Consider the following 18287-nt stretch of genomic DNA (forward strand, 5'->3'; position numbering starts at 1 on the left):
AACAGAAATATATTAAGCTCGTTTTATCGAGTGAGGTTTTTTTTTAATCGGTATATAACAGGCAAATACTAGATATTTACCTACAAGAATGAAATTCCTATTTGAACTTTTTATTTGTACGAATATATGAGTGTGTACGAAGGAAAAAAATATAATTTATGTACATTTAGTCTTTTCGGAAGTTTCAATGTTCACTCACTTTTGTACTGGTTTAAGCAGAATTGCAATACTCTATTTACCTCTCACTTTATCATAATAACCATGTGGTATCAATTTAATAAGTCGCTAGAAAATAGCATCAGCTCGCAGTATGCGTCTCAATATTTAGCTGATGCAACTCATCTATGATGTACTTACGATACTTCATCTTTATATTCTCTACACAAATTATGTCAGATCAATTTTTAATCAGTATATTGGGTTCCATTCCAGTATCACTCAATTTTACTTATGCTCAGTTGCACTAATCAAGGATTAAGATCGGATAAGATAATCTGGATAACCTTACGTTGTTGCACCAACAGTAAGTGAGAAAGGATTAACTTATCAACGAATAATCGGAAGTTGCATAGAACAATAACACTTACGACATGACGTCATACAATATCATACGTTTGATTGGCTCAAATATATGTGTAACAACTGAAAACTGGTTCGCGTGGCATGTGGTAACTTTTCATACTAGATATGAAAAGCTAGCAATGCTTACTCTTCGGGATGGCGAATGTGTCTTAATGCTGATGGATAAATACAAACATCCTTGAGAAATTAAAAAGTGCCGTATCAAATGCAGAAAAGGAAGCTGCATTTCTGATAATTCAAATATAGAAACTCACAGTTTTGTTTTATGAATAAGTACGGTAGCGTGGGAGATCCGGGTTAGATTCCCGGATGTGGTTCGGATCCCACGTTTATCTGTAGGACCACGTCTCATATAGCCTCGCTGCTGAGAGAGGCGCTTAAACTTCAAATCAAATCAAATATAGATAATTTGTTGTATCTGGTGTCCAGATATTAAAAGCAAAAATTATATATATATATATCCCAACAGATCACACTTCTTTGTCGGTTTTTCAAGCGACATGTTCAAGAAGGAGTGGGTTTGAGAAGAACAGTTCCCTTTTCTTACACAATGGGCTACAAACTATGCTAAACTTCACTCAAATACTGTCTTCTCTTAAATCCAACATTCGGTCCTTGCACTTAAGTGTAGAGTAAGTTCGGGAAGTTTAGAGATTAGGGAAGCATACGGTAGACAGAATAGTGTAGTGTAGGGTACGTTAGCTCAATGTTTAGCCATTATTTTCAGATGTAGGGTAGAGTAGATTAGGTTACGTTAGTTCACCATGTGGTCGTGTCACACCATGACACTTCATTTAACAGTCACGCCAGCAAGAAGCCCGCCACGACTCTATTCCCTCAACGTCTTTAAAACCCGAATTTTGGCTTAAGTTTACATTTGCATCTCTGCGCTATATTCGCTGCAAGAATAGCAACGGCTTGAGTCTTTAGACTTAAGTTGACATTTGCATCTTCAATTCATTTGCCTTTCTGAAATCAATCATTGATGTATACCGGAGTGTTGTATTCCTGTTTCTTCTCGACTATACGAATGGTAAATATTTGGTCGATAGTTAATCGATTTCACCAAAATCCGCACCAATAATCTCCAGTAATTTAAATTAACAACCACAAAAGAAGTTTTATAAAAGTTCGTCAGTGGAGGTTTAGAAAGGTAACTCGAAAAAACTTTGAATGCCTGGTCATAATATATTTAACTCTTACGGCGGAAAACATGGGAATTCCTTTGTGAGTAATTGATATTTTGTTCTTTCTTTTGTTAGGAATGGGGAGTTTCATGTCCACATGAATTTCTAGGAGCTTACCGACTTGAAAATGACATGTCATGGACTCCAGCATCACAAATGGAGGAACGGGGTAAAGAAATAGCAATGTTAGGAAACTTTCTGAAAACAAATGAAACTTTTTCCATTACTTACAGTGGACAAAATGAAAATGGAAAATGCTGACATGTGTATGTATGTATATGGGAATAATTGGATATTGCTTGCGATTGTTGTCCGTTATTCTAGAAACTGTATGAAATTTGTTGTTCAGTCACAATCAAATAATTGAACTTTTACTTACTTTTTGAGAGCGTTATTACGCCAAATTGCCTTCATATAAATAGTTATCGAACCACTTTGTACACTCATGTCCAAAATGATTGTCGCATATCTATAACTGCCTTCTTGTAAGAATATAATTTGATATTGATTTTGCGAGGTACTTTTAATACTGATACTATGTGTATAATCGATAAATTTGTGTTTGTGGTGAATTTCATAGGAAAAGAATTATAAATACGAAAATTAGAATGAGTAAAACAAAATGTTGCTAAATGGACAAGAAAATTTTATTTTCGTTTTATTGCTTTTATTTACAACTCTTTTGGCATGAAATTTGCCACATTCATGTCTTTGTCGACTATACTCATACTAACATTGTAAGAAATACCGGGCGAATTCGTTACCAAATTATATTCCTACAACAACATTTATACACATGCGACAATAATTTTGGACATGAGTGTACTTTTGTTTAGCTCCTGCGATGCTGGTAAACATTTCCGATACATCTCTGTCCAACACTAGGTAGGTTGCAGAGACATTTGTTTGAATTCAACCACTGTCGAAACTGGAAAAGCGTATCTATACGTTTTGTCTCTTTAGCGATTGTTGGTAAACCATATCATTTCATTATAACAAATTATTTCACAATACACTGTACCATGTAGTATAAACCTCATAGCATAAGATCATTGCAACTATGTGGGTTTTCCTTCTATTGTTTTTTTATACCCGAAATTTGTAAACTCCAAATTATGGTCTTGGTGATGACTGTTGTCATTCTGTATCTTTCTTTGTAACGGACTGATCCAAGCTACATCTTGTTTTTCTGTCCTCAGTTTAGTAAGTTACTTTACTAAGGTTTCAAGAATGCACTTATGGGTGTAATTATGCCTACATTTTAAATTGCATTTTTTTTTTTTTAATGTAAATCAAAATTGGAGCTAATTCATATGTAATTGCTAGATTGTATAGTCGCGAGCAGAAGTATATTCTTATTTCTCAATATGTTGTTATTCCACTCAAACACTTCGGAACGAATGAAAATGCTTTTTTTCGGCAAATTAAAGAAGAAGAACAAATCTAATCGGGTCCGTTCGTTTCGAAATATATTGATGAAAAGAATTTGCGAAATTAGAATTTACTTTTGCTGCCCATAGTACAATAAAAATGATTTTATGATAAAAAGGCCTTGTGTCCATCTTAAACACAAACTAAACACAACTTTCTTACAAGGCTGTCTATAATCTTAATTATAAATTAATTAGAAATGTTACAGTTTCGCAAGTATATCACTTCCTTCTTCAGATTACTATTCCAACTGAAAGTAATATTATTTATGATTTTAGTCGGAATAGTAGTCTGAAGAAGGAAGTGATATATTTCCGAAACTGTAACATTTCTAATTAATTTATAATTAAGATTATAGACAGCCTTGTAAGAAAGTTGTATTTAGTTTGTGTTTAAAAATGATTTATGTAATATGTAAATATGCTAATAATAAGTTAATTCTGTTGTAACAGATTGTACTGTATGATGAACATAAAAATTACTAGTCAAATAAACTATTAAGTGTGAAAAGGCGTATTGAATCATTCGTTAGACCATTGGATCAAAAAACTCTGGAAACAGACATGGAAAGCAAACTACCATAAATTAATGTAATGAAATTGGCACACAGAGAATTTTTTTTCTTTCCTCTTTGTTGATTTGAATTCGCCAAAAGCTTTCAATAGTGGTAATGTTTTCTTCAATCAATTATAAAGGCGAAGTTGTACTCAAGCCCCCTTAATGAGGAACTTTTATCCTTTCGCCTTCACAGCCAACTAAAGAGAACACTTGTGAATGTGGAAAGCTTTTGGCACAGACAGAGAATCTGATAACCAGAAATTAAACTATAGTGTTTTTTTATTTTTTTAAAATTAAATATTGCTATATTTTGTTCCTTGCTCCTATCTAATTACGTGACTAAAATTAGAGGTTGCATATTTCTCTATCACTGCATGTAATTTTGTATGCACCAATGCATTTATTATACTGGAAACTTTTTATATTTATCAATCCTAATCGGATGCAAATTATTTTTCTTGTTGCCTTAAAAAAAACACCTTTAATGATGTAAATCTATGTATACGTGGGTCGTTCGATATATAAAAATGAAATGAAATCTTTGAGTTTTACGTCCCACAGTTATGCCGATAGGGCTAAAGGAGACGGTGATGATGAGTAATGAATGAAATGGTGGAATGAAGAAAGTGGGAGGAAACGGGAGAACCCCGAGAAAACCCACGCACATGGTGTTTGTCCACCACAAAGTTCACTTGGCGGGGGCTGGGATCGAACCCGGGACCCCAAGCACCAGAGGTGAACGCTCTACCACTGAGCCACCGCGGCCCCGTTTGATATATAAGTTTCTCTAAACTGTGAAATATTTACTTTTTAAGATACATTTGTAAACTATACATACATGTGCAAGTGGATCCTTCCTCGCCTCTCCACGTAATCCCCATTGAAATGAAGGCATTTGTCTCACCGTTGCACCAATTTGTTCAAAATCTTTTGCAAAAAATCAGGGCTCTGGCTATTTAGCGCTTTCTTTACTTCACTTCTTCTTTATCTGTTTCGAAACGTTCACCTTGCAATGCTGACTTTAACATCGGAAGATGATGAAAGTAACTCGGTGCTAAATTAAGGTTGTATGGTGAGTGGAGCAGCCGTTCCCACCCTAATTCTTCAATTTTGTCTTTTGTTTGCGTGCTGAGGTGGGGGTGGGTGTTATTGTCAAGAAGATGAGACCAGATCGCTTATGTTGAATTAAGTTTCCCTGAAGAGGAGTTCCACATAAGCAACCTGGTCTGCTGTCAACTTTTGATGAAAATGTGAAGCGGAATGTGAGGAGACTAAATAGCCAGAGCCCTGATTTTTTGCAAAGGGTTTGGGCAATTAGGTACAACAGTGAGACAAATGCTTGACTCTCAATAGGGATTATGTGGAGCAGCGAGGAAGGGACCCACCTACACATGTATGTATGGCTTTTAACTTTAGAACTAATAGGGACAATTCAATGAAATTTTGCAACATGCAAATATCAACAGGGTAACATTGTGTGACATAGTCCGCAATACATCCTGAGTGCTAACCCAACTTAATGTTATACTTTTTTTTTTTTTTTTAAATGGCACTACGTCAGATTATTACATATTTCAAATCTACGTTGATTACATATTTTCAAATACTACATTTATCATTAAGTGTTACAAACTAAGAATGTTACAGTATCACAAATATCCGTAAACATCCAAACTTTGGAGGTTTCTACAACAGTAACAGAACAAGGGAGATGGAAGTGTCAATCCACAACGCAAATATCTTAATATTAAATTTTGTTAAATTGAAAATTAGGTATCATATCCAATCATAAAGATAGTTTGCAATAAACGTAAAGATCAAACTGCCGTTTACAACAATCTAATATATCAACCCGTTCCGCAGATACGCAAAAAAGGGGTAGAGATTGCTATACTGCTTTAAATTACTTTTTATGTTGCTTTCGTCTGTTTATATAACATTACAGCAATAGTTTTTGGTAGTTGTAATTACAAGTTTTCGCAATTTCATAATTTTAAGCTGTGTAACAATGTTCATCATATCTCCGGAACAGGTTAAGACATCAGATTGCTGTAAACGGCATTATGATCTTAGTGCATATTGGAAACAATTTATGTGATAATTATCTAAGCATCTTTTCGAAATGAAACTTTTTGAAGAAAGTAAAATTTTCAATCTCATGTAACTTTGTTCCAACTTATTAAAAATACATCATATCATGGTCATAGTATTAGACACTAAGGTGTTTGCGCTGTGTATTGACACGCTCGTCTCATTCGTGGTATTACTGTTGTGGAAACTTCTAAAGTTTGGATGTTTACGTATGTTTGTGATACTGTAGAGTCCTTAGTTTATAACTGAATAATAAATGCAATACTGTAAGTTATTGTTTAGCATGTAGATTTGAAATATGTAATGATCTAACGTAGTGCCATTTAAAAACCGACAATTTTATGTTGGTTGCTAACACTGTTAATCAGGTGGTATTGCAGACTGTCAAAGAATGTCCCTCGCTTGATATTTGTGTTACAAAATTTCACTGATTTGTATCAATTTGTTTAGACTCGTTTTAAGATGAATTGTGCACCCTGTATATATCAGTACCAAGAATCCAGAATAGGGAATTGGACTACATAATAATTTATGTGCGAGGGGTGATCAGAAAGTAAGGTTACAAAGCCTGCAGTGAAACGTGTATATATTATTTCATACAACCAATACAGCCAACAGACAGTACATACATTAGGTTATTTTCTACATAGTCTCCATGTCGGTTGAGGCACTTATCACATTATGGGATGAGTTTGAAGATTCCCTTCCTGGTAAAAATCCTGTTCTTGCGTGTTCAGCCACTCGTCACGAAGTGATTTAGCTCCTTGTCTGGAGCGAAGCGACGGCCTGCTAGGTGTTGCCGAACGACATTCCGAATTCTGCCATCAAATGCCGTAACGTGATTCTCCTGTTGTCAGCTGAATCAGCTGCTTCACGCGAGCTGTGTACAAAACTGTTAATGCTGTGTTGGATCGGCCACTGTGCTCCTCGTCGGTGACGTTTCTCTACCAGCCGCAAACTTTCGACACTATTCAGCGACATGCTGACGAGACCGTAAACCTCTACCAATTGTCGGTGAATTTCAGTCGCAGTTACATGTTTCGCCTAAAGAAATCGAATAACTGAGCGACTTCTTCGCGAATTCAGTTTTCCAAACGAGCCATCATTTGTGTTTACCTAACACTAGCGTCGTAGGTGGCGCGTGGCTGAAACTGCACATTGCCAACTCCATGTATTAAAATTACCGCACACTCTTCAATTCAGCCTTGTAACCTTAGTTTCTTATCCTCCCTCGTACTAAATTAAATCACCCCCTTTTAGGACAGGTCATGTACCCCCCCCCCCCCAAGGTTGTGTATATGTGTTGATGTACAGTAAGGAACACTTCTGGATGGTACACCCATACGGAAATTTACGGCAAAAGTGTACCATCCAGAAGTGTCCCTTACTGTACGGTCTTCACATTTTGACTCCGGAACTCATTGAGGTGACAATCAGTTTCACACTCCAGCCTCCTTTACTTTTCAAGATACCCACTTTAGAGAGGCTAGGTGAATCTCAAAGCCGCATTGAAATGAGTAGAAGAAAAAAAAAATCGTTTCTATCGGGAATCGAACCCAGGACGTCCGTTAGCAGGTAGATCGACTACGCTTCCGCGGTTCAGTAATTGAATGGGATGTATCTAATGCGTCTGCAAAAAATATATTTACGCCTTAATTCTTGGAGTTGCGCTGATACCAATAAACAATTTAGTATATCAACTTCGATAGCTAACACACAGTTACTATACTGTACACAGACACACACTTGATACAGATGTAAGATTACACTAAGATTTTGCTCACTTAATCAGAAACGAAGGTGATACAAGTCAGGCGCGCACCCAGAAAATTTTGTTGGGAGGGCCTAATACTATAAGCCTCTATGTAATACTGAACGAATATTATTCTGCACTCGAAAAGGCGATAAGTAATTGTAAAATACTTCCATCTCTATTTTCAAAAAAGATACTAGATTGTCTTTATAAGAGAAAGAGTACAGATGAAGTGTAATATCAAATTTTCATGCTACGTACAAATGTGTGTTGAGTTAGGAAGTTTTTTTTTTTTTGGGGGGGGGAAGAGTCCGGACCCGGTGGACCCCCTGTGGATGTGCCCCTGATATCAGTACATATCAAAACTGTTTCCAGTGTAATAATAACATTTCGCATTGTTAAGAGTCAGAAGAATCCCAGAATGGAACAAAATAATAATTCTCAATAAACAGAATTCACAATTCTTTAATATTATGCTACAAAATAGTATTGTGTGGCAACATTAGCTGTCTATATGAAAAACCATTTTTCATTATGCTTCTAAAAACAAAGGTTTCTCTCACTTGGGTTTTACAATGACTAGCCTCCTCCTGAACCCATATTAAAAATTATGAAACATAATCTAACCAGGCCTTCCGTTTCTTTTGTACCATGTACTACATACAAATTCACAAACTTTTAAAAATAAAGAAGCGCAGCTGACAAAAATATTTCATTCAAGCATTGCAATAAACATATGCATAGTCCCATCAATTCTTTGGTCAATTATGCATTGTTTCTTAGAGTTCTCTTTTTTTGTAAAACATAACTGAAGTTTCCGTACATGGTTGTCTACAGGATAACCTGAGTATTTTTTTTGTTTGTTTTTTATCGTTCCATTATGCAGAGCTATTTGGAATCATAGCTTGCGTATTCACTCACTACAGTCAACTAGCAGCACTCAGTGTCCTTGTTAGAGCCCGTCTACAATCACATTTCACTATCAAGTAGGATTCACTCGATGAGCTGGAAAAATAAAAACAATGTAATGAAAAGTCAAAAAGTCTAGAAAGATAACGGAAACTATGGAACAAAAAAGTGCGTATTATTATATTCAGGAGATTTTAAAATTGAAGAATATATCACTTACAGGTAAGTAAACAAACAAAACAAAACAAAACATAAAAAAAAAAAAAAAAAAGTCAATCACTTTCAAATTTAACTCGCTAACACACTACTATCGTCGCATGAGAATCAGAGAAACGTAACTCCATTGTCGTAGGTTTACAGGAGAGAGGACAAAAATATTATTTGCTTAGAAAGATGTGTTTTTTACAAGATGGTAATTGAGCTACATTACAACAGATGATCGACAAGGAGAACGGATGGCATTACATTCCATTTACAACAAGTGGGACTTTCAAAATCATGTCCAAACATGAAGAAAACGAAAAGCGCATTTTTGGAGTTACGTTCGTCTGGTTCTCATGCGACGATATGATTATCTGAACAATCTATAACTGTCACTGTCCTGTCAGTAAAGGCAGGTCGAATGCTTTTTTCCAGGAGCACTTCAGTACGTTGTGGAGACACTGAAGAGGGCATGTCGGATATGAGAACCTTCTGCCTATCATTGTGTAGCCACCAATGAATCATTAATATGACATGACACGTAAACGGCAATTCAACGAACGACCATCCGACTTCTCACTGCCTCAGTATATGACCAGGTCCGAAGACTTAATTGAACAATACACGATCATTAGAGTCTTCCTTGGTATGCTTCACACTTAACATTCGAATTGCTGTCCGACAACTCCCTTTATAGACATTATAATCAGCTACTGTTTAGTGACCGGTGCGCTGGAACCTTAAAACTAAGATCAGCATATCCTCTAGAGGCATACATTCTGTGGTACCAATTTCATTCGAATCGGCCGATGTACTGTATACGGACAGACCTAAAACATGTTAACACCCGTGTCTTACTTTAACATCACACGGAACAAAAATTCAGTTTCGAATATGGAAGATATTATATGAAAGAAGAAACAGAGTTTGAAAGTTATAATCTGGAAGAGCAAGCATAAATATACAATTAGTTTCCATCGAACACAGAAGATAAAAGCTTCGGCAGCAAAAAATAATGATTACACAATTAGTTAAAACTTGTTTCTATTTAGAATACGTCTGTTCAGTCTCTCCCTGTATTTAGGTGTCTATACATATATACAGGGTGGACGGAAAATACTCCTGTTTATAACGCTTCAAATCCTTAATCAATTTTAACGAAATAAAAAGCTTTTGTTCCTTGTAGTGATAGAATTTATTATGGTGTATCACTAATGTCAATGCAGGTATCATTGGCGAAGCGGGATGCAACGTTTAACCTTGCGCAAGCGCGTTCTGCTGGCATTCCGAGACGAAGTAGCAGTTCATGGTGCAAGTACAGAGATGGTGGCGAAATGTGAAAGGACCTTGTGCTTCAGTAGATGCAAAGACCACAAGGACTTGGTCATTTACAACTAATGAATATACACGTTCTATAGTAGATGTTACGAGACGCAATCATCCCTCAAAATCAAGGACGGAGGGAAATGTGCAAGTAATTCAGAAAATGTTCAAGCAAAGACCTCAGAAGTCACAAAGACAGACATCTCACGAAAGTGGTTTAACCTTCGAACCGTTTTTATTTGTCCGACAAGATGATTTATGCTTCGCATATTTGAAATCCTTTGTAAGCATTTTTATCCATCCTCATTTCTCCCCATGTTTCAAATCCCTTTCGAATTGTATCTAGTCTTAAGATGGAGATAATATTCTCCGGAAGTACTTCCCAGAGTTTTTTTTTTTTTTTTTTGTTTTGTTTTGTTGCTAATATTAACCTTTTGCTTACATTTTTTCTAAACTCATTACCAACTTTGTGAACAGCATGGGAGCACGCTGCAAAGTATGCATTGCTGTTCGTAATGTTCACTCACCTTCGTAATGTTCACTTTTCATAGATCATTTCATTCCTTCTGTAATGTCAGGGGGCATTAGCGGTGAGTTCATGCTCTGCAGTGTTTTAATGTGTTATTGCCTTTAAATAAAAGGTCATGTTTGTTGTTCTAATGCACTACTTTCTATATATAGTTCGTTTCATCAATCTGTGCCACTTGGGAGTGACAGCTTGCGAAACTTACTGGCGTTTTGCACTCCAATGTAGTAACGAATGTTCTTGGCACAATATTACGAAGTGCACTCTTTGTTACTGGAAAGTATCACAAGAACTTACCTTTTCGTTTGCAACTGGCTGCTGGGTACCTATATTTATTCTTGTTAAATTCAGGGTTAAATGGTATAATACATTTTTTGTTGTATAATTAGATAAAAGTAAATAATATTAAAAATGGATGTTCACATTAGTGAAAACTTACATTGTTTAGGTATCCTAAGAGGCTCCTTATCGGCTATAATCACTTGATGCAAGTGACCGTGGAACAAATATTGTACCAATAAAGATTTCTCTTCACCAACACACGGATCGTAAAATCCTGGAAGTTGGCTCTGAAATTCAAGCAAACACATACATAGTTATTGTAATGTACACATATTAATAGAATTTTCATTTTGCACGTATTCATTAGAAACAACTACCATTTAACCTAAACACATATTTGTACAGTATGTCTACCGGTCTGCTCCACGATAACTTCCGTAAAATTTACATTTTAATGAAATTTTGAGTGTTTTCTTTAATGCTTAGGAAATAAGCATAATGTTTGGGGTTGGGTAAAATTAGTGAAAAATTATAGTGTGAAAAGGAAAAAAATACACTGCATATTGTAAGTTTGCATATATGAAGGATGATCGAAAAAAAATATGTTACAAAGTATAGAACTTCTATGTTATTCACTGTAACTTAACGAAAATTTATTTGTAGATTAATAACTTATCTGTCTTGAGGCAGCTTTGAAGACTTCGGATTCTGATCTTGTATACTCGAGAAGGGGACATTAAAAATTATGACTCGTCTGAAAAATTGGTCAAAAGTAGAAGTGAAGTCAGTGATGAGGTTCCTGTGGGCCAAAAATCCTACATCTGCCGATATTCATAGGCAGATTGTAGAGGTGTATGGAGAGGATTAAATTTCAAAGTAACATGTAGGGAATTGGTATGGTGCTTTCAAAGAAGGACGGACTAATATTGTTAATGATAACGCTGGACACAACGGTAGACCCAGTACTTCAACCATTGACGTTATGCTTGGAACGACTAGAGCACACCTACAGTCCTGATCTGGCCCCACTGACTTTCACCTATTCTCTATTCTAAAGCAAAAGATTGCTGGCCACCATTATCTGGCATGTGATTGTGTCATAACGGCTGCCTCACGGTGGCCACGAGAACTTGACGCGGATTTCTATGCAAATGGTACGGAAAACTTTATCTGCCGTTGTGATAAGCGGTTGAACAAAAACTGTGATTATATCGAGGACTAGTGTTGAATGCCCTCTATCCTCAGGTGTGTTGTTCTTCCTGCTATGTCTCATACATACAGGGTTTGTATGATAAGTAATGAGACCAGGTCTGGAAACATTGTTTTATTGATCTGATCTGTACAGGGACTTAAAAGCTTTCGAAGTACTCTCCTCTTGCGTCGATGCACTTCTGCAATCGATGTTTCCACGCTGCAAACGCCCCCTGGAAGTCAGCAGCCGGCATGTCCTTTAGAAATGTGGTCACGGCTGCTTGGATGGCTGTGACGTCTGCAAAACGGGTTCCTTTCAAGCGTGGCTTCAGCTTCGGGAAGAGGAAGAAGTCGGCCGGGCTCACATCTGGGCTGTAGGGTGGTTGTGGAAGGACTTCCACCCCAATCCGGGTCAAAAAGGAGGTCACTAAGAAGGCGGTGTGGGCAGGGGCATTGTCGTGATGCAACTTCCACCGGCTAGCGATCGCCGGTCTTTTCCGCTTGACGCTCCTGTGCAGTCTCTCAAGGACTTGTTTGTAGAAGGCGGCGTTGACGGCTTGTCCCTGGGGTACAAACTCCTTGTGGACCACCCCCACATTGTCAAAAAAAAACAATCAACATTGTTTTCACCTTTGACTTCGACATTCTGGCCTTCTTGGGGCGCGGGGACGCAGGAGTGTGCCACTCCGCGCTTTGACGTTTCGTTTCAGGGTCGTACTGGAACACCCACGACTCGTCACCTGTTATGACGTCATCTTCAAAGTTAGGGTCACTGTTCATGAGGTTCAACAGTTCCTGACAACAATCAACACGTCGTTGCTTTTGTTCGTCAGTCAACACTCGCGGCACCAGTTTCGCACAGATTTTTCTCATTCCCAATTGTTCCGTCACAATCTTGTGCACTGTTGTGTGGTTCATATCGAGTTCATCAGCAATCAATCTCAACGATAATCGACGGTCTGAGTTCAGGAGATCCCTCACTTTTGCCACAGTTTCGTCCGTAGTCACTGTTGTCGGGCGTCCAGCCCTCTCCAGATCCTCAACGCTTTCCCGGCCGTTCCGGAACGCACTGTGCCAACGAAACACCTGGGCTTTGGATAGGGCTTCCTCTTTGTAGGCCTCCGTGATGAGAGAAAGCGTCTGAGTAGCCGTTTTCCCCAGGCGAACGCAAAATTTGATCGCATAACGCTGTTCGATGGAACCCTCCATGTTTGTTGATTTTCCGCCGTGACAAGAATGTTCACAAGGGCTTTGTCCAAGGCTTGTCCGCGCTCCACTAAGGCTCGGAGCCAACTGACGCGCGGTGCGTTGCTTTGCTCGGACCCCCCCTACATCCTCCATCACCGACAAACCCGCTCCAGCGACACGCGCGCCGCGGCGCGGCGAGTCTCATTACTTATCATACAGACCTTGTAAGCCTTAATAGGCTCTGTAACCATTTTTTAAATCATCCCTCGTATTTGAAATTATACGTTAAGTTTCAACTAAACAATTGTTGACTGCAACTTTCGTTAAAATCGTTCTATTCTGGTGCAATATGGAGTATATTTTATTTCAGGCTTCCCGAACATCCACATGAATTCAAAGCAGTCAAGGATTAAACGCGGTAAATTCAACTCTAATTTAATGCAATGCGGTATATACTTTCTTTGAAGTTTCCCCAATTATCCCCATTGATTAGGGATGAAATCCGTCAAAAATAACGTATAAATTTACTTCATCTTTAAAGGTATGTTAATCTGATCATCAAATATCCGATTTTCAGGTATTATCTCCATTCTTAGGAAAAATTATTATCATTATTAAATGAATCGATCATCAGGGATAAGACGTGAAATATCCCAACTTACATGGAAAACAATCACACTAAACAAAGGTGCACTAAGCCCTTATGCTAAATACTACATTAGATAGAGAGCGCATTCTAAGATAGTGCACACTTGTACGCTTTATAAATTATTTTTTCTTATATTTTCTTCCTATTTGTTTACCCTTTCTAGTTCTTTTTAGTGCGTGATTATGTTTTCACTAGTTAAGGTTATTCATTTTCTATTCCCGATTTAGGATTCCATTGTTCCAATTATTTTCCACATATCCGCATGTAGTTCTATCTATCACGATTCTAGGACTTAACTCTTCTGACCACAACACTTATTTATTAAAACTAAAATACAGTGTAACGGTTTCGACAACTTAACGTTTTTTCTTTTCTTTTCTTTTTCTTTTTTCTTTTTTTCTTTTTTTTTTTTTTTTTTTCATTAGACACTAACTGAAAGAAATATCTTCAAAACATTGAAATATATACTGAAAAAAGGAAGGCATAGGTGGTTTCAGATGGTCGTAGCCAAGGCCCATCTACCAGTTATACCACGGGAACTTCCCTAAGCAAGTAAAATTTTATCGGCATAAACAGTATCGCAACCAAACGTTATAAGACTTAACTCATCTCCTTTTGTAGTGTTAGAAGACATATTGACACCATGCATGATTATTTCCTCTAGTTTGGTCACATCCGGGCGGAGTCTAACCCAACTCGAGAGTTTCCTGAAACCTGAAAGGGGGTTCGAGTGCCGCCCACGCCTACCTCATGTTACAGCAGAGAGATACAATAGGCATGGTGCCTATTTGAGAGAAAGAGCAAATCTTTCCTCTCCCAGTACAATGTATCTCACCCCCTGTATCACCTTATTCTGTAAGAGAAAAGGATAATTATGTCGAAGTGTGACTGTTTCCCCGCCGCACTCATACCTTAGTACAAAAATAACGGTAGTTCTCGACGGAGTAAAACCAGAAAATATTTCAGGGGGAAAACCTATTGTAAACATGTCTAAGTTCGCTGCCTTTAGCTCCAGTGGTGTGAATGTACAAGTACCACCATTGGCCAACTTAAAGAAAAACTCAATAGATGGCAAACTTAAACAGTTTTACTGTATAAGTAGATATATATATATTTTCCTTAGTGCATCATCCTATGTCATTAAAGATATTTTAAAACCACACATCTCCAAAAGATAATTTTGAGTGAATAGATAAATAAATAAATAAAATAAAAGAATACAAACCTTAGTAGCCTCATGGAGGACAAGTTTCGAGTCTTTAATTAGGCACTGAAGAGGAATGGTTACTTGTATCACGTCATCTTCCATCTCTTCCTCTGGAATCCCAGGGTCAAAGTTCTCCCCTATCAGTCCGTATAACGCTTTAACTATCACCAGTCCATTTCGAGTTTCTTCGTCGGTTCGGATTCGAGAGTAAGTTGCACGCATTAAGTCAACAGCAGCCTTTGCTTCACGTTTCATTTCTTTCATTCTGGAAGAAAGAAAATTAGGAGGTATTTTAGATTTCCGTACAACATAAGGGACAGATGGGAACACATTTACTTTTTTCTTCTTTACAAAAAAAAAAAAAAAAAAAAAAAAAAAAAAAAAAAAAAAAACTGATTGGTTGACAGCAGTGTTACTGAGGATCGAACAATAACCAACAAACGGAATAAATGATGTCTCTGGTAAAGTGTGTGTTCAATGAGGCTGGGATTCGACTCCTTGTCAACTCCAGTAATAAGATATTCATGTGTTTTTCCAGTGTTACTTCACACATATACTACAAACTAATCGATATGTACGAAAACTTTCCCATTGTCTTCAATCTTTTAGAAAGGAAAATAAAACTACTTAAAAAGAAATGTATGAACTGTAGTAATAATAAAATTGATGCATGCACACGCATTGTTTTTAATACTGTAATTTTTCTTCTACGTATACATAAACGATCACATCTTGATGATTTTACAGTGTATTTATTTCGCTGGTATAAAATAAAACAGGAGATGTTTGGTATCTATATAATATAAGAATTCATTCCACACATATAACTACAGTTTCCATGATTTCTAGAAAAGTATTTATTACTTGCACACTTAATCGAATATCAGTATTTTTTTATGCTTTATAATTGTTCTGTTGATTATAAAACATGATCTATATTAGACTTATGACTGGTTACCTTTCAAGACATTTGGATTAACACAATTCTTACAACTACAGAATCATAATTAAAAAAAAAAAAAAAGTAAAATATGAAAAAGGAAAAGAATTGGTCGTTGAAATAACAGAAATATATGTACAACACCGGGCAGGGACTTAAAAATTTCCAATCGGTTGCTTTACCAATTGAGCTACGAGTGACAAGTTCACTTTTTGTTTTCAGTTGCTTATTTCTTTAATCTCTGCCGTCTGCTGGTGATATGCAAAAGTAATTCAACAATGGTACAGTCCGCAGCGAAAAACCTGCAACATGAGCATGTAAGTTTGTTGTGAAACTACGCGTAACAGCGCAGGGAATCAACATACCGTCTATGTGGCAAGAATCACGCCAGGAGAAACCTTGGCGTCCTCCCCTGCGCACTTATTTTGAACCAAAAGACTTCGTTGTTTCACAATAAACTTACATGCTCATGTTCCAGGTTTTTTGCTGCGGACTGTACATATTTCAGTTCAGGAAGCAATAAGGTAGTGTATATTTATCATATCTGTCAAGTAACATTCAGCACTAGTAGGTATGGTGGAGCAGCAGAAAGTGGCGTTGGACTCCCGGAAACTCTAACCCCTACCTCCTAGTTGCAAGGCTATATATTGCCAGCACATGATTGAGCTGAACAGACTGAGACGAAGCCGTATCTAGTGGTTAGTGTGTTGAGCTCATGTCCGCGCGGTCCGGGGTTCGATTCCCGGCCGGTGTTTTACCAATTTTTGGCGTCCACCCAGCGTCGTGAGGCAAAACTGGGGAGTCACGTGAATAAAAGACGTGACGGCTACTAGGTCTAGAAAGCTACCGATACTCCGGTTAGCGATAGAGCAATGCGGCGTGTGGACTACGCGTTCACCGCTAGGTTGGACGTAGTTCCATCAATCGCTACCAGATGGTATGAAGCGGCTCAGCCCACAAATCGGGCCGTTAACCCAAGTGGTTTGGTTTGGTTCTTCCTGAAGTTTTAAATAAAAATTATATGACAAGTTTCGTAAAATATACAATTTTGTCGAATATGGTTTAATTTTCTCTGAAAATTTCTAATTGTCTCAATTGGTTACAGTTGAAATGGGCCTATGATGAGGGAACGCGTTCTCCCCAATTTTACATAACATACTTTTCTGAATATTTATTAATCACACTCAAATTTTTATAGAGCATTGTGTAAGTTTCCTGGGAAATTAGAAACTTACTCTTATAGTTGGGGCTGAAAGTAGTGAGAGGGAGGATCGCTAGCTTCAACAATGTACAGCATCACTAATTATGCAGGACTTGTCTCTCAGAAGATTTGTCTACAATTTCTTACCTCGTTCTATTCAGTTCTCTCTGTTTTTGTTTCTCCTTTTCCTTCTGCTCCTTGACATAAGGATCCACTACCAACTTCTTGATTGTCAGCCATACTACCACAGGAGTGATTGTAGCATAGAAGACTGGACTTGGCATTACTTCTTCACACAAGTGGATTGGAAAGATATACGTCTGGTTCGCCCGATTCAACCTGAAAACAATTTCATTTAAATTAAATAATTTGCTTTTAATAATACAAGATACCAGTAGTAATTCTTTATCTAAGTAGTAATTTTAAAGCACAAACCTATGTGAAGTCCAACTGTCGTCATTTCCCATTTCTTGCCACAGTTTACGAACTAACAATAAAACATACGAATCTTAGCACGAGGAACACAATGACAATTTCACGTTTACCTGCATGGTTTCTCAAAATACAATGTATTATTTTTTTTTTCCTTACATTTCGCCAAAAACATCAGGATTCATCATGACACGAAAAATAAATAAATATTTCATGATACCATCATCTCTGCTAACGTGCAGCATTTTCGGTGAAATATAAGGGAAAAAAGTAACTATGGAAACACAAGTAATGACTACATAATTTTGACAATAATGGTTTTAAATAATAATCTTTGTTAATATTGGACTTATTTCGGTATGCGTCGTAACATCAGATTACCCAAGTTTGGATAGAATTTTCCATCTTGTTCAACGGTTAAATCGAAACCTCACCTGTTAATCCACCTTATATATCATAGGACTGACTTTAACTTCTAGAAACTTAACCGTGATTTTATACAATTTTTATTATGCTTAATTGTAACAAGGTGGTAGCAACTTATGGATCTGAACGATACCGTAAAATTTCTCACGAAATTAAAGTCAGTGCCATGAGATGTGACGTGGATTAATAGTTAACTGCTGAAGAAGATAG

The 18287-nt window shown here is 37.1% G+C and overlaps 2 protein-coding genes across 3 annotated transcripts in view; one reads left to right on the forward strand and one right to left on the reverse strand.

Annotated features, from left to right (window-relative positions):
* The window catches only part of LOC145668897 (uncharacterized protein C1orf50 homolog), a 40450-nt gene extending 36740 nt beyond the window's left edge, over nucleotides 1-3710 (forward strand). For both annotated transcript variants that reach the window (XM_081737168.1, XM_081737167.1), the window contains exon 4: nucleotides 1845-3710. In XM_081737168.1, coding sequence (XP_081593294.1) covers nucleotides 1845-2030 — 186 coding nt within the window. In that variant the 3' untranslated portion in view covers nucleotides 2031-3710. The remainder of the gene's footprint in view (nucleotides 1-1844) is intronic.
* Nucleotides 3711-8047: 4337 nt separating this feature from the next.
* LOC145668899 (dnaJ homolog subfamily C member 11) overlaps nucleotides 8048-18287 on the reverse strand; it is a 44124-nt gene continuing 33884 nt past the window's right edge. The window contains exons 8-11 of the mRNA XM_081737169.1: nucleotides 17367-17558; nucleotides 15097-15343; nucleotides 11001-11130; nucleotides 8048-8607 (exon numbers count right to left, since the gene is read on the reverse strand). Of these exons, the coding sequence (XP_081593295.1) occupies nucleotides 8585-8607; nucleotides 11001-11130; nucleotides 15097-15343; nucleotides 17367-17558 (592 nt within the window). The 3' untranslated portion in view covers nucleotides 8048-8584. The remainder of the gene's footprint in view (nucleotides 8608-11000; nucleotides 11131-15096; nucleotides 15344-17366; nucleotides 17559-18287) is intronic.

The sequence above is a fragment of the Thermobia domestica genome, chromosome 13, assembly GCF_964235325.1.
Source record: "Thermobia domestica chromosome 13, izTheDome1.hap1.1, whole genome shotgun sequence".
NCBI lineage: Eukaryota > Metazoa > Arthropoda > Insecta > Zygentoma > Lepismatidae > Thermobia > Thermobia domestica.